The sequence below is a fragment of the Branchiostoma floridae genome, chromosome 6 (assembly GCF_000003815.2).
Source record: "Branchiostoma floridae strain S238N-H82 chromosome 6, Bfl_VNyyK, whole genome shotgun sequence".
NCBI classification, from domain to species: domain Eukaryota; kingdom Metazoa; phylum Chordata; class Leptocardii; order Amphioxiformes; family Branchiostomatidae; genus Branchiostoma; species Branchiostoma floridae.
The window spans coordinates 12,486,284-12,502,902 of record NC_049984.1 but is presented as its reverse complement, the minus strand read 5'-3'; the positions used below and the strand labels follow the sequence as shown (position 1 = coordinate 12,502,902).

At 38.9% G+C, this 16,619-nt stretch overlaps 2 protein-coding genes across 2 annotated transcripts in view; one reads left to right on the top strand and one right to left on the bottom strand.

Moving 5' to 3' along the window:
* The window catches only part of LOC118417225 (kelch-like protein 3), a 9,157-nt gene extending 8,715 nt beyond the window's left edge, over positions 1-442 (bottom strand). The window contains exon 1 of the mRNA XM_035822688.1: positions 140-442. Coding sequence (XP_035678581.1) covers positions 140-339 — 200 coding nt within the window. The 5' untranslated portion in view covers positions 340-442. The remainder of the gene's footprint in view (positions 1-139) is intronic.
* A 470-nt stretch (positions 443-912) lies between these two features.
* On the top strand, positions 913-13,820 carry LOC118417704 (E3 ubiquitin-protein ligase RNF166-like). The gene is made up of 7 exons (XM_035823372.1): positions 913-1,189; positions 2,338-2,494; positions 4,864-4,967; positions 5,497-5,611; positions 6,413-6,520; positions 9,687-9,777; positions 11,147-13,820. The coding sequence occupies exons 1-6, from the start codon at positions 1,095-1,097 to the stop codon at positions 9,747-9,749; spliced, it is 642 nt and encodes a 213-aa protein (XP_035679265.1). The 5' UTR covers positions 913-1,094; the 3' UTR covers positions 9,750-9,777; positions 11,147-13,820.
* Positions 13,821-16,619: the final 2,799 nt, after the last annotated feature.

The following is a 16,619-nucleotide window of genomic DNA, read 5'->3' as shown; positions in this document are numbered from 1 at the left end:
TAACGTTACTGTTATTGATGATATTTTGTAGTTCTAAATGCAGGGCAGATAAGACTTCTATTGTTGTTGCTTTAATCGTCAGTTCTTGCCATACATTGTACGACTGTCGAGCATTACAGTTCATTAATTCACACCTCACCTGTGTGCCGGGAAGACAGTTTTCCCCACGGTGAGTGTGACATCTGTGAAGAGTCCATTTTGTCTGTGCTGACGCAGTTTGTCCAACACCGCTACACTGTGCTCTGCTATCAGAGGGTCCATTTTATCTTCCCTCGACACAGGGTAGGCTTTATATAGCATCACGCCAAGGGCGGGCTGATCCATATTAGCTTGTCCCATTCTGCATGAGTTCAGTACTCATTTGCAACACCACGCCTCCTCCTCATGTTTACTGTGCAAATGTTTTGGGGTTAAAGATTGGTGGGGGCTCGTGACGATTTAGCCTCGGCCTTTTTCTAATTTCAAAGAAATAACTCATCAACTGACACTGAAACCAGGCTAGTTTGATCTAGTTACTTAAGTAAAGATTTAAGGAGAGACTTGCTTTTTAAGAGTTTTTAACTTTCGTCGACTGTCCATTTTCAGTTGCAAGAAAGACCGTACAGCCAGAAATATCTTCTTAACTCAACTTTTCCGTTTCTCTTTTCTTGAAAACCCTTTTATATATTCTACTGTCAATATCATTTCTGACAATCTACGTCTCGCCGCGTTTCTCTAGAGTTTTAGGCCTTTAAATTAGTTTAATAGTCCAGGCTGACGATCAAATAGTGCTATGGTTCATTGAAGCCAGCCACGATATAAGTTATTGCATTCATTTAAATGCTAGTATCTAACGATCTGAATCGGTCCGGACTTCGAAACAACCAAACCATTACTTGAAACTGCCTGACATACGTGGGATTCCCGAGCTGTCAGGATGAGGCATTTCGCGCCAGAAATTCAAAGAGGTCAAAGTTGAGTCGCCCCTAAAACGAGGCAAACCGGAAACAGTCTGCAGCCCGGAAGTGATTTCGTCAGCCCCAGCTCTCGAAAGGAAGGAACCAAAACAAAGGATTTGAGAGCGTATTTCTTGGCCGATTCCGGACGTTTCTGCGATGGCCACCGGCGGGGAACCGACTATAGAAGCTCTTACGTGCTCCATCTGCCTCGAGATCTTTTTGAAGCCCGTAACGACGACCTGTGGCCACACGTAAGTTCTAGCTGTAATTTCTCAGAGCTTTCAACTCAACGTTGCAACCTTGCTCTGCTAGCTAACCAAGCGGGCCCGTTATAATATTCTCTCCTCCCTGCCATGACATGCTAGACAGATTGGTTCTATCGGGTATGGATTTTGCCTGCGGTTTTGCCCAATGAAAATCGAAGTCTTTGATTGCCAGCCTGGGGTGTAAGGTGACAGCATTAATCAGGGTGTTTACGCCTACAAGTCACCTCATCAGGCATGGATTGCATTGATAATTCTCACCTCATCCTCGTGAATAGCAAGATCACAGAACAATGAAATTGCTGAAGGAATGGGGAGGGGGGCAGAATGGATTTAGAAACGTGCTTATAGGAAAAGTCTGAAACATTTAGGTAACTGGACTTTCAGGTAATCTGCAATCTATACTATAACGTTACCCCTTGCCATTAATGTTTATGATTACATTATTGGATAAGGAGATGGCAGGAAGATTAAGGGTTCCTTTGTGGCACATTAAGGGAAATAAACTGGAAAGTGATCATTAAGTCTTTTCCGTGTGTGTTTGGAGTAATGTGTTGAGAAAACCTCAAGCCAATTACACATAACAATTACAATTACAGGCCTGAATACCTATTTCCCAAAGACGGTATTGAGGTATACATACAATGGTGAGGTCTTGTACCAGTTTTTCTCCAGACCTCCCTCCCCAAGCAGATGTCTGGATTGAAAATTATAAGGTTTTATCACTGTGACAGTCACATTTCCCAAATCGGAATGGATGCACGTCTGAAAAATAAGGTAGCACAAAAATGTTACGATACCAATTCTAACTACTTATGCTTGGGATCATTATCATCATCATCAGCATTGGTTGATGATTTAATCAAATCTTTATTGACACGACAAAAAGCACAGCGGCTTTCGTAAGGTCTACATGTATAACAACTACTTACAGTACAACTAAACACACATATGGATATCTATAGGTATGAATAAATCAGCATATAGGGACTAGCATGTGTTAAATTGTCAAGCATTTGCAGATCATAGAGAGGCAAAATCACATCATTTTTCAAGCTACCTGTTCCTCCTTTCCTCAAAATGAAAATGAATTTACAGTTTTCTGTCAACCTTTGTCTTGTCTTTCTCCTGTGCAGGTTCTGTTCGTCGTGTATCGCCCCCTGTCTGCAGCTTGCCTCCCCCAACTGCCCCCTGTGCAGGGTTGTGTTCGACCCGCAGAAGGCCAAGAAAAACTCTGCCATCGACAAGCAGGTCAACAACACCAAGGGAAGCTGCAAGGGCTGTGGCAAAAAGGTGACGAAAAAAATATCAGATTTTAAAGAAGTGCTTTTGAAAAAAAAGCTGGCATTTCATACGGAGTTGTGAAGAAAATAAAGATTTGTTGATCTTTTTTGGTGATACGTAATGAAGGTGAAGATATGATTAAATGCTCTCTAATAAGACCAACTCTACTGATATAGTATTTACAACTTACAGCCTGTTATAATCTTGCAAATAACACCTTTATGACCTGTTAACCCTGAAACTAACCATATCTCTGACCCATAAAGAAGATTCTGACAGACGATGCAAAAATGAGAATTATTGAAATTCCTGAACAAGACTAATCGAGTATATGCATTAAATGGGTGTTTTAAAAAGAAGTTTCACGCCGTGTGCCGAAATGCAACAAATCTGTGGTTTCCCTCAAAACTTATCAATTGATTTCTGTCTGGGAATTTCAATCATTTAGTTCCTGTTGTTGTAACCATTTTACTGTCAGATCAGGTAGCTTTAATCATCAGGCAAAATAAGTTATCATCGGCCTTATCAACTGGATTGTTGGACAAGGCAAGCCATAGGTTGAAGCCTTGAGCTACATCATAGTACATGCCATATTGCTATGATTTGGAATATACGGGGTCAAATAAGTATACATCATTTGCATCAAAGTCAGTCTTAATTTAAGGGTGTTTCTCAAAGACATTTTTTATATCTTTTCAATGATATCTATACAAACATGTAAAAATAGCTAGCCAGGAAAATGATTGTCACCTATACCAGTACATGGATTTTCACGGATTTAGATAAATATTAGCTGGGCCCAAAATAGGCACCTGCAACCTGTAATCTAGGTAAAACATGATAGGTATGGATGTAGGCAGTTATTACCTCTAGGCCTGCAACTAGGCTCAGAAAAGGGTTAGGTATAAGTCCCCTTTTAGTCCAAATCCCCCACCAGTACTGGTATGCAGATAGCAGTGGTCTGTTTGCATTGCGTAGTCCAGTTCCAATGAACCTGCGTGAATACTGTACATAGTGCCTGTATTCTCTGTCATGACTAGTTGAAGACATGTCTTTCTAGAACAAACCCATTGCAATGGCTAATGCCACTTGACAGTGATAGAATTAGGTAAACTTTCAAGTTTGCAAACAATACAGTTGCATCTAGTACAACTACATGTATTACAGTAAAGCAGGGCAAACTGAACGTGTAATGCTTGAGACAAAGTTAATTGCTTTCTTGTAAGAATGCAGTACAATGCACCTGCCCTTGCATTTCAGCCAAATATGTGTGATGATTTCTTTTACATGCAGAGGTTCGATGCTTAAGTCTTATACCTTAAGCTTCCTCATACACAGAGCGCTCTGCTTCATGTTACCATCCAAAATTAAAAATCCAGTCACTCACATTAGTCCAAGCTGGGTCCCACCCAGGCATCAAACACACACACACACACACATACAGGAATCAAACACACACTACCATTATAAATGAAATTCTACTGCAGATGTGCCATTTTATCCATTTATAACTGCAATACTATTTCAAACCCAGATCTCTCACTGGTTGCCACCATTAGATACTTACGAGCTACTTTGGGTTGTTAAATCAATGGGGTAAGATTTCAAAATCAATACACAATAAATCAGGAGCCACAGAGGTGCTGACCAGGTCACAGTGCCATGGCTAAATACACCCCACAGGCATAACCAAATGTCTGATGTGTAACCTGTGCCATGATTGCCTCATTTTTATTCCTTGATCCTCATAAGTCTTCTGGTCCACAGGTGAAGAAGTTGAAAAATTATTGTGTTTTTACGACTTAAGTGAAGAGTTTCCATGTTGTGGGAAAATTAGCGTGGTCTGTAATTTAGTGTAATGTGTAAAAGTACACTCCAAGATTTTAATATATGACCCAATGTGTAACCTTCATATTGTTGTCATTTAATATATTTTTACTTTCTATTAATCATAAGTCTTCCAAGTTGCAGGTAAACAGACTGAAAGTCATAATCCACCTTACCATGTCCCCAATTTGATGTTTGATGTAAAAAAAGTAGATTATTCACAATTGAAACAAAATCTTAACAAGCTTTTCTAGGTTACGTCAAATCTACAGAGAACCATCTTCCTTAAGAAATCATCCAAACCATGTACTATTGAAAATATGAGGATTTTTATTCCATACTGCTTCAAGAACACGTCAAACCCTGCATCAGTAACATAGATTTAAAATCTAGAATAGTCTAGCAACATTATTATAGCTAATCTTCATTGCCTGTCTCATGTAAATTCACATATTTTATGCTTGTGCACTGTCATCAATTAAGTTTTTATATCAATGGCAGGATATATTGTATGTTAAACTGTCTCTTGTTGTTCTGAACATGACTTTCAGATGTCTCTGGCCAAGATGCGTTCCCACAATTCCTCCTGTTCCAAGCTGACTAAGACCATGCCCAAGTTCTCTCCAGTGGCCCCCACTTCTCAGCCCATTCCAAGGTAACAGCGTGTGTCATGTTGTGTTTCCTTTTAGTTTGAATAGTTAGTTTGAGAACAAGTTAAATTTTCTCAGACCATGAAAGTTTGCTACCGATTGAGAGGACAAAGTGAATTACAGTAATTTGTAAGGCACATATGATTGTAAGAAGGGAACTATTCGTAGTCTGCTGCAAAAAATGGGGAAGAGGGAAGTCAGATTTTGAATGTTTTTTTTTTTTTAGTTTTCATGAAATGGCTTTGTACAGTACAATTTATGTGCCTTTAACATAGGGGTGGTTTGGACAGAAGGGTCATTCAACTTAATTAGATGACCTCAGACCCCCGCCAATAGGAGAGCAGTTGCTTTAGCTTCTCCAGCGAGACCACACGTTTTTTCTCAGCTCTTCCGATTTTCATGCTTTGCATGATGGCACATAAAGGAAAACGATCATATGACTAAAACACTTCTTTCTCTTTGTCTTTTACTGTCCCCTAGCTTGTAGTACATATTCATGTATGACCATGATTTGTGTTTTGGTTTTGTTGACAGCAATGTGCCTAACCGCTCCACTTTCATGTGCCCGTACTGTGGGCTGAAGAACCTGGACTGTTCCGCGCTGGTCAGGCACTGCAACGATGCCCACCGGGACGACAATAAACAAGTGGTCAGTTGTACAGGCATCAGTATTTCACTAGCGTTTCTTTAGAGAATTTCAGAACAAGTTTTTTTTAGCATGAAAGTTCATCTGTGTTGGTAGAATACATTATAGAAGTTGCTAAACTTTCTTTCCAACACTGAATTAATATAGGGACTTACCCTAAATTTTCGGTCAAACTCTGTCGACCTTGTTCACAGAATGACCCTCTGTATCTCCAGCAGTGACGTCAGGAACACGCCACTTTATGACCCCCTCCTGCAAAAGTGGCGTGTTCCTGACGTCACTGCTGGAGATAGAGAGGGTCATTCTGTGAACAAGGTTGACGGAGTTTGACCTAAAATTTAGGGTAAGTCCCTATATTAATTCAGTGTTGGAAAGAAAGTTTAGCAATTTCTATAACAAGTTTTTTTGTATATATGTGTTGAAAATGTATCTTGTTAGTATATATTTGTGTAAAATAGTGATAATTTTTCTAGGTTTTCTCATCCTACAGTAGATGTAACGTAGTACGCTAATTGACCTTTATCTATGTGTTACCTAAATTTGTTGTTGTTAAAAACAGGGTATTAAGGGATATCAAGTCAACTGTCGGTGGTTTAAAACTGGGATACATCAAAGATATTGCAATCGGAAACCAACGTCTGTCGACGTCCGTGATGTCCCTACATACAAATGTACCCTGTCTTTAAAAACAATAGAAAAAGGTTACCCCGCAGATAAAGGTGAATTGGCGTTAAGAGAAAACATTATGAAACTATGACATTTCTTGAATGTAATAAATTATGATATGCTGTGTCTTTGGTCCAGGTGTGCCCTATATGTTCCTCCATGCCATGGGGAGACCCCAGCTTCAAGAGTGCTAACTTTATCGGTCACCTGAATGTCCGGCACAAGTTTGAATATGACACATATGTGGTAAGATTTGAGACAGTCTTCACTGGTTATTCTGGAAATTATACTTTTAGGCTTAGGCCAAATCCTTACTCATTGTATCTTACAAATTCTAATCATTTTATTTTTCTAGGATATAACGGGGGCCGACCTAAGATGCCCCCCTTTTTTACGCGCTCAAACTCACGGCACTCCTTCACTAGTTGCCAAAGAGTGGTCAAGTTTTGATCAATGAATTTTTAACACATTCATCTAGAGACCATACTTGAATAAGGAAGACATCCATACTGTTCATGAACCCTTCACCCTCCGCGTTACAACTGGAAAACACCGAGGACGTTATCGTGAATATAAATTCCGATTTTGAGCCGCGTTAAACAGTGCGCCCTAACTTGCCCCGCTTTTGGAATTTGCTCTCGTCGGAAGCTGGTGACCAATTTAGACAAACATAAATAAAAATTCTAATTTTATGATATATTAGCTTTCTTTTGACAGTAGAATTGTGATTGTGTGTGCTTCTTGTCTCCCTCGAGGAGGGCTAAATCATTCACAATCTAGGTCGTGTTTTCATGGGAAATGCACTGAATGTGGCGGCCCGACTAACAAAATCATTACAAAAAACGACAACGCCAAAATCACAAAAAAACTCTGTGTACGTATTGGGAAACATATTTGACATCACTCTGTGAAGTTTCATTTTTATAGACGGTACGAATCATTTTTAAAGTAACAAATCTTTTGGGCGTTCGCTCGTCTGCCACCTGTGGGGCCACGCTCCCTGGGGAAAACAACGGCGGTGATGCTTATGTTTTTTTTTCTATGGCCGGTCTTCTACTCAACAAACATTTGAAGACCAATATTTGTCGTGTTTTGTGAAGCTTTGTTCCTTATGTGTATGACAGTTGTGTGGCTGTTTTTTATTGGTTGTATATTTATGGCCACGAGCCACCAATACCTAGTAACAGGTGACCACAGTGATTCGGCAGTACCAACATCATTATATTTCAGCCATACCATAGGTATGGTGAAATATATTGTATTCGTAATGTTTCTTCTTTCTTCTTCTTTCTCCTGTCAAATCTTCAAATCGATTCAACTCCGTCGTTCCTGGACCGAATTACTTGAAATTTGGCACAAGGGTAGAGTGGGTCAATAACCAGGTGCTTTTTTCTCATTTTTTTCATATCTTCCTTTAAAATGATTTTATTCATGTTTTTTGGCAATTTCTATGTACATTTTGCTCCCCTGTACCCTGGTATTACAGCCGAATGACCTGAAATTTGGTACAGAGGTGCCTTGATCATATGCCCACAAAAATCCAAAAACAATTTTGGTATAAGGTACAGCAAAATGCTTAATTTTGGCATTTTTTGCCCCAAAAATGACATTTTTGGCTCCTTTGCCCCCATTTTACAACCAAATGACCTGAAATTTGGTATAGGAGTGCCGTCTACATATGCGCACGTGAATTCGTTAACACTTTTGGCATACGGTACAACAAAATGCTTAATTTTGGAATTTTTTGGCCGTTGTTTTACCAAAAACGTACGCTTTTGGCTCCTGTTCCCTGGTCTTGTAACCAAATGACCTACATTTTGGTAAATAGGTGCACTAGATATTCATTCAAATGACCCATGTATAATTTCTGGCATAAATCACTTTGAAATGATGTATTTGGGGACTTTTTTGGTAATTCTCCACTGGCCAGAGGGTCCCTCCCACCTGAAGACAGCATGTGCACATGTCTATATATACTAGTAACTTGATTAAAGAGGCAACTAATCACGTAGCCTGAGTCAACATCCCGAAGGAGATTGGCAGCCAATCAGTGAGCCCGGTGTTATCTGGATGAGTCCATTCTGGCACGGAGGGGGTACATATTTTTTAAATTCATCTTTGGACTGTTGATTAGATAATGTCTCTCAGTGGGAGTATTTTTGAACTGGACTATTTTGCAATTTACACGGGGTGTACTGGAAGAGTTCATTCTTGCATGGAGGGGGGCATTTTTAAAAAATTTGTTTATGGACTTTGGTGACTTGATATGTCAAAGTGTTTCAGTGTGGTTATTTTTTGACTGATCAACTTTGCAATTTTACATAGGTTGTGCTGGAAGAGTCCATCCTTATATGGGGAGATTTTTAAAATCCACTTTTGGGACTTGGTGATTACGTCCAAGTCCAATTTTAGCGGATGTATTTTTGGACTGCACCACTTTACATAGGGGCATCGCAAGAAGAGTCAATTTTTGCATGGGGATGTTTTCAAATTTAGTTTTAGAAAGGTGATGATTCAATATTCCATTTTTAGTGGAAGTGTTTTTGGACTGGTCTATTTTACCTTTTCATGCCTTTTTTGCTTAGTTCAACCTTGACCATGTTTTCAGTGAGAGTATTTCTGGACTGGTCTATTGTGCAAATTCACATGGGGTGCACTGGAAGAGTCCATTCTTGCACTAGGAATTTTGTAAGATTCATTTTTGGGTGTCATTAAGTGTCATTAGTGGAAGTGACTTTTAAACAAAAGTGTTCGATTTTTGCACATGGGTGATTTTGGAATATTGTTGCATGGGGAGGGAGATGGCTGAAATATGCTGCATGTGCTCTCAAGCAAATGTCGGCCTTTCTAGTTGTGAAAATTATGTCTTCAAAAAAAGGGGAAGTGAATATGTGTAAAAAAAAAATCTTAATTATAATAGAAAAAAAAGCTGTTTGTTTGGACTTGGTTTATTTACCTTTCTAATCATCATTGTCAGTGGCAACAAACATGGCGTACTTATGCATAATAAGATCAGCAAAAAATCTGGGCATCTTAGGACAGGGGGCATCTTAGGGTGGCCCCCGTTATGTCAGCGTTCAAGGAATGAAACATGAGTGAATTGCATCCTTTCAATGATCTCTTGCTCTCTTTGTGTAAATAATAATCATTACATGCACACACACACAGACACACACACACATACATATGTATGTACATGTTATACATACAACGTACAACAAAGAATGTTATGTGGCATTGTCTACTTAACAAATTATCATCTATGCCAAGTACAAACTACATGCATATTACTCACAGATACTGCCAACAGCTGATATTTCTTGTTGCTGAACACTGACTGAAAGTCTGTGAAATGTACTTTGTCACATTTGCTGATAAATAAATAAATAAATAAACATTTGTTGTTCTGCAGGATTTTGAAGCAGATGATGATTCTATGTTGGAGGAGGCCATCAGAAGATCCCTGTCTGAATAGTAGTCCTGCAGTCTTACTAATCATGCAGGTACTGGGCATTTTTTTTCTGTAGTATGTACATTGCTGAATGGGTGAAATGTGAACTTTTCCCACCATCCTAGGAAAGTTGTTCTGGAAAGATTAGGTTTGGGTAGAGATTCTCTTTTTCTTCAGATTTTGTCCAAAGTGACCGGACTAATACAGCTTTAAAATGTTAACCTGTCTCAAGACATTGGTATTTTTAACATCATATTGTTCAAACATATTAATAAAATCAATAAAGAAGTATGATGTATACTACACCTCCTTACATCAACTGTGATGAAATCTTATTACTCAGGTAACAGAGTGTGAAATACACAACTAGTCTGTGAGAAAACTTTGATGGCAACATTTAAGTCTGTTTGGAATTTTGTTTGTTTGGAATTTTAATCACAGATTTTATGTCCCTTGCCAGTGGTCAACCAAAAGGAAGGGCTGCAGTTAGTAGGTTTTTGCTGGAGTCCGTCGGGTAATGGAGACAGTATTTTTTTCTTAGACCTATTGATCAAATGTTACTTTAACATTAATGACCAACAAAAAATCTTTTGATGTCTGTAGAAATCTGCAGCATTTTTATGGACCATATGTTTCCTGAATGTACATTTTCAGACATGTTATATGTCTACATACAGGTGACCTTCATGTAGCTTTTACTTCCATTATGCACTTATGGTCTTTTATGAGGGATCTAGTCCAGTGGAGAGAAACATCCAAAGATCCTTAAAAGCATGTTATGGAGGAGGCCAGAAGGGGTGTATAGCTTGTGACTTGTGTGTAGTATGAATATGTAACTAACGTTAGGCCTAGAAAGATTGATGTTGAGTATCCAATGATGGTCCTGAAAACTTAGGGTCATTAGGTAGGGAATGATCCCCAGAAGGGATCATCTCACTTCTTTTATTTTAGACTCAGGCCAGAGTAAACTAACAAATGCACATACAGTAATGCATGGCGTAAACCTGCAAAAAAGGATGTTTTTGCAAGAATTCGGACATGTACATGTAACCAGAAACAAAACATTTTGTTTCTTAGGCCTGAAGGACATCTGTAATCATTATGCTATGGAAAAGAAGCTTTTACCATCTTCTTGCTACACCTTGGTGCATAAGGACGGACCTCTTAGCAGGGAGAAAGATCCATACTCCATTCAAAGATATTTTCGGGTCATTTCCTCATAGGAAAATAACGTTAGCCACCCTTTTTTATGCATTGTGGCTTCCATAGATTGAAATATCACATGACATTCTATAGACTACCCTGAACAGATTTCAGAGCCTAGTCAAGAATCTTCTAATCTTTCAATCATTTGTTCTGAATTGTTTTATTTGTAGAGTTTTTCCTTTGAGATACTAACACTAATGCTCTACCTGTACCAGGACTAGCAGCTGAATGATGACACACTGCCCAATCCTGGCCTGTCCAACCACCCGGCAGCCTGGATAGAGATGTCAAACAGCAGGGCAGAGAGGAGATCACGTCAACAGGACAACACATCCTATATTATATACTTTATTTATCTTATTGTACTTAACATCAACTAATTGCTCTTAACATATTGTGTAAAGTGTACTAACTTAAGTATCCTGTAAATCTCTAGACTATGATGAATTTTGTTTAATATATCCACGTAAGAAACACACTAAATGCAATCAAATGCATCTCACATGTTGAGGATATTGTTGTTACAGTATTGAACTAAGGCCATGCTGACTTGATTACATGATTGGATGACATCTGTGCGTGCATCAGTTGTCTACATTCTGTAAATTACACAAAGAAGCTGCAAATGGAGCAATTATTCTGTACATTATTGCAACGAAATATCGGAAAATAGATACTAATGTCATACAGTGCCTCTTTTCCTTTTGTAACGTACGGACTTTCTCGTAAACGTACTCCTTGCACAACATGTAGTTGAAGCAAAGTTTTCTGAAGTCTTCCAAGAAAATGGGAAATAACAAAGATAAAGAATTTATTGTTTGGTATGCTATACTCCGTACGTGCAATCATTGGTAAAACCTTTCTGACCACTTCTTATTCAAAATGAAGGTAACTTTTTTAGGGGGGGCAGCTTTAATCATCTTTGTACACAAATCAATTTTGCTGTGCCCAGAGGATGTCATCCATATAATCAAATCAGTATGGCCAAACAAGTACCTTAATCTGTTCTTAGGGACTTAAACAAGATTTAGTCTGAAATGTGTGCCTGCATTTACTTCCCAGGGATAGCTGTTGTTATTGTAGAGTTAGCACATGTACATGACGTGTATATCATGTTAATAAGTGGTATCATATTTTGTATTGTTAGCCGTATCCATGTTGTAAATAGAGCAATACAAACAGCCATATAGAGTCAGAAAGGATACATGTATACTGATATTTAGTGGTATTGGACAGGTATTGTTGTTGGAGGTTTGGTATCTGACTTGTATACTGTACTTAAGTAAATGTGCTAGCAATGATTAAAGTTGTTATCTAGGTCAAGATGGGAAATGATGACCCATGTGCACGTCCTAGGACTGTACTTACTGATGATTGCAATATTTTGATGAGAAGCTTGTAAAAGTCACTAAATAGTTGCACAGAATGTTTCCTTTTTTCTTGGTGGCCATGAGGTGAAAAGGAAAAGTTGCGGTTGTTAGTGGGACACCATTTCTGAGCTGAAATGTCCAGTTGACAACCGTAAGAATTGGTATGACTCACAAGTTTGAATTCTGTCAGGCTCAACCTTTTAACCCTGTCCTTTCTGCCCAGCCACTTCAGTGTGCTAATGGTTAAAAGCAAATGATTGACATGTGACATGGTCCAAGGTTAAATCATGCCAGGTTTACAAGTGACAAAAGAGTTCATGCTGTAACAGTTTGTCATACCTATTACAAGATAGTAGATACAGATACAAGCATTCCTCCTTAAATACTTTCCAAGTTATGGTCCGGTTACATTTGTCATAATTTGTCGTACAATTGTTATATGCTCACAAACTGAGGACATTCTTGGAATAGTCGCAAGTGTCAAAATGTTACATAAATGAAAAATTTAACAGAGAAAAGCCTTGTTGGCGTTTGGTTCTGTCATGGCCAAAATTCCCAGCAGCGAAATTGTATGATGGCGTACGACAAATGTGAGCGTGCCATTATATCAGTGAATAGGGTATGTGCAAAATAAATGGTCCCCATATATTTATCTGTTATATCCCATATGTCTTTAGTGTATACTTTCAGCTTGAATCCTATACTACAAGACATTCTATTTTTAGATGGGTTGGGTAAGAAAAGCCTTTGGTTCACATTGCTTTTCTTCATCTGAGTTGATGTAAACAAAAACTAATCTTGCCAATAGAATGTATAATGTGATGCTAAAGTCTGTAAATAGATGGCAAGTATTGTTTTAGAAATACATATCTTGTCTGCCTTATTCTTAATATGTATTTCACACCTTCCATTGAAGGCCAACTAATTTATATGCATTACTTCAGGACAATAATAGCTTTCGTGTTACAGTGATATGTATTTATCTATCATGTGATATATCAACTATTCTCAATGAATAGGTGTCATGTCTTCTACATAACTGCTGTAGTTATCATCATGCACACTCACACTTAGAGTTTCTTCAATGGCTACATTGGCAATTTAAGCTTTCTTCATTTTCTCTATATCTATATCTCTATATGTAGATGTGCAAACCTACTTTTGTTGCTTTCATCATTATGTGCATGGGAAACATAGCTTCATTGAAGTGGTATGTACCGAAGTGCTGTATTTTCTCTTAGACAAAAACTGTATAGGGGGCAATAAAACTTTATGACGCCATCCATATGGTCCAAAAATCATGTTAAAATCCTTTCCTGCCCAGCTATCATTATTCGTTATGACTCCATTCTTTCTAAATTCAAAAATGAGAAAACATTGGAAGGTTTAAATGCCAATTTAGCCAGGAAGGAAACCGTAAGGAAATGTATTACTACATCATTGCTGTACTAAAATCTTAGTTTGATATGTATTGTAGTGACAACATTGCCAATAAATGGGGACTAGAATGTCATGTAAATGCTATTTTATCATTCGATAATGATTGCAAAGATATTTTAGTGTCACGTAGGAGCAGTTGATCATAAGTTGCAGAAAGCCTATGACGCCCCCGTCCCTGGTTAGGGCCTGAATGAATCAGCTGTGAAAGAAACGCCACGGAACTCAGAAGTGCTGGATTGATCATTCCTTGACAAAGGCCGTAGTTAGACAGTCAATAATTTGGCAAGTCCTATCTTTGTGTTTGAAATTCAGTTCGACTTTGCTTCACAAAGATTTCTAACAGAGAAGAAATTTCAAGCTGTAGTTACCGCGGGCTTGTATGGGGGTTTCAACATTTTTAGTTCGGTGTGCTGCTCACAGATCACGAGATAAAGATTTTAGGTAAAATGGCAGGAAAATCAATATTACGCCCCGGGTGTTAATACCTGCAACAGCCTACGAAGACAATCAGTCGATCGACTCATTCACTTACCCGTACATTAGGTGCTAATCCAGCCTCAAAGCTACTGCTTACTGAACATATGTGTAAGAATATGACAACCATGGAAAACAAACGAGACTCATTTTTGCCGTTAAACGTTCACATTTTCAGTAGAAATAGTGAGATACTAAAAAAGTGATATCTGTACGGTGTTGTCTTCAATTTCATTACGATTTTTACGACCGACTTAAAAGTGCCATCTATCAATCCTCGCATGAAATGCACAATGTTTCTCTATTGAACATGTGAGAGTTAAGAATTATAGCGTGAATACCATCTAGAGCCAGTGTCGTTTCAATGCACGGTCTGAATTTTCAAATTGGACAAGTTGTGCGTTATTGTTAGCTATAGGTATTCGTAAAACTCTACTCGGACAACAGCTGAAGCTGCACTATTCTGGTGAATGGTGACTTATAACACGTCATCCGACACATACCCGACTTAGTATAGGATGTGGTCATATACGCTGACGGTCGTATTACGGTTATGACGTCACTGTGTGTTTAAGCGGGCTGTGACAGAACCAGCCACCAACCACCGACAAGGATCTAAGGCACCTTTTTCGGTAACTAGAGAGCTGCACGACTATCTCAAGATTACGCCATATTGCGATCGTACCATAATAGTACGACTAATGTGATCGCTACGTACTACCAGAAGGCTACCTGTTATTCAAAATACATAAGTCGACACTGTGCGAAAGGGTGTCATTTCCGGACGTTTCTTTGTTTGTATACATCCGGATCGGGACCGTTTCTGGATATATCCGGACAATATCCGTACGAAATCTGACATGACTCCCCTGCGTTTTCGGAAAATTTCAGGAGTCCGGAACGGGACCATTTAATTCCTGCCTCATATCCGGATTTCCAGTAATGGAACGTTTTCGGACTCTTTGGAGACAAACCACGTTCCGAATATTTCGTATATATCCGGATAATTTCAGAAGTCCGGAACGGGACCAAATAATTACGTATACGTCTCATATCCGGATTTCCAGTAATGGAACGTGTTCGGACTCTTTGGATACAAATCACGTTCCGAATATTTCGTATTAATCCGGATAATTTCAGGAGTCAAGAATGGGACCATATAATCATGTCGCATATCCGGATTTCAAGTAATGGAACGTTCTAGGACTCTTTGGAGACAAAACACGTTCCGAATATTTCATATTTTCTGAGCGCGTTCGGGGCTATTACGCCCCGGAAAGGTTGCATAAACTTAAGATATACTGAAACATCATAGGAACAATACAACACATTATTTCAGAATATCCAGTAACTTTACGATCATGCTAAATACCTAATATTTAACGTTTCCTGTCCGTTTTAACCCCGAAAATGCTAACTCGGTAAGGCTACATTTTGTGAAAGCTTTTCAAAGACTTTCCTGTATAAATCAGATGACACAAGTATCACAACAAATACATTATGTGGAGGAACAGATCATGTTAACGTCAAGGGGCAAATCAATATGCATTTGTCTCTTAGTCTTACCAAGGAAGTTTTAGCTCACTACAACCTCATTGGTCTTCACAAAAAGTGAAGCTCGAATGAAGCCAAAGTTAAACAGTTCACTGTCAGATCCAATAATATCAAGCCCAAGTCAATAACATCATAACAATACTGATCAGTTTAAATGTACAATATCAAATGTGCAGTATCCGACACAAGTCTAACGTTATAAACCATACAATCAATATTCGTAGGATAAAAATGTCATTACGAAATCAGTACGACAGTCCATTTTCAAGTCCTCTATAAGTCCGTATCGTGTTGACTGTGGAATCATCGTCCGGGGCGCCCTCTTCTGCGTCTTTGTGGTAGTGGACGATCATTGGCGACGGAAGATGCTCTGGCAAGACCCCGCAATATCGACGGCACGTCTCGAGGACAGTCCGCTCCATTGCATAGTCCAGGCACCGTCCGTCTTCAGAGTAGAAACAGTTCTGGCAGTATACAAGGGCACCAGGCACAGACTGTCGTAAGTGTTACCAGGAGGTAGGCCTCGGTCGTCGGCATGGCAGGACAGGCGATTGGGAAACAGAGGCTCAGCGGCTGGAATGGAAAAAAAACGGCTAGTAACTGCCCCGAACCCAAGTGGTGAATATCTACCTTCCCAGAATGCATCAATACACATCCAACAATTCACACCTCAGATGGCTTACTGTGGCCCACAATCATATGGATTTCTTATGTTACCTTTCAAAATACAGCATCTAGTACAATATTATCAGTATATTTGTAAATTTTTGAATTGTCAACAGACTCAATTAGTCCATGAGAACGTCTTGATCTTTGTTACTTGCCTACAACTTTATAAATTGTGTGATAA

What these genes read in the sequence shown, in the direction of transcription:
- LOC118417704 (XM_035823372.1), top strand. Translation starts at nt 1,095, where the DNA reads ATGGCCACCGGCGGGGAACCGACTATAGAAGCTCTTACGTGCTCCATC. An exon ending in ACTTCTCAGCCCATTCCAAG is followed by an intron (nt 4,968 to 5,496) that starts GTAACAGCGTGT and finishes TTTTGTTGACAG; the next exon opens with CAATGTGCCTAACCGCTCCA. An exon ending in GGGACGACAATAAACAAGTG is followed by an intron (nt 5,612 to 6,412) that starts GTCAGTTGTACA and finishes TCTTTGGTCCAG; the next exon opens with GTGTGCCCTATATGTTCCTC.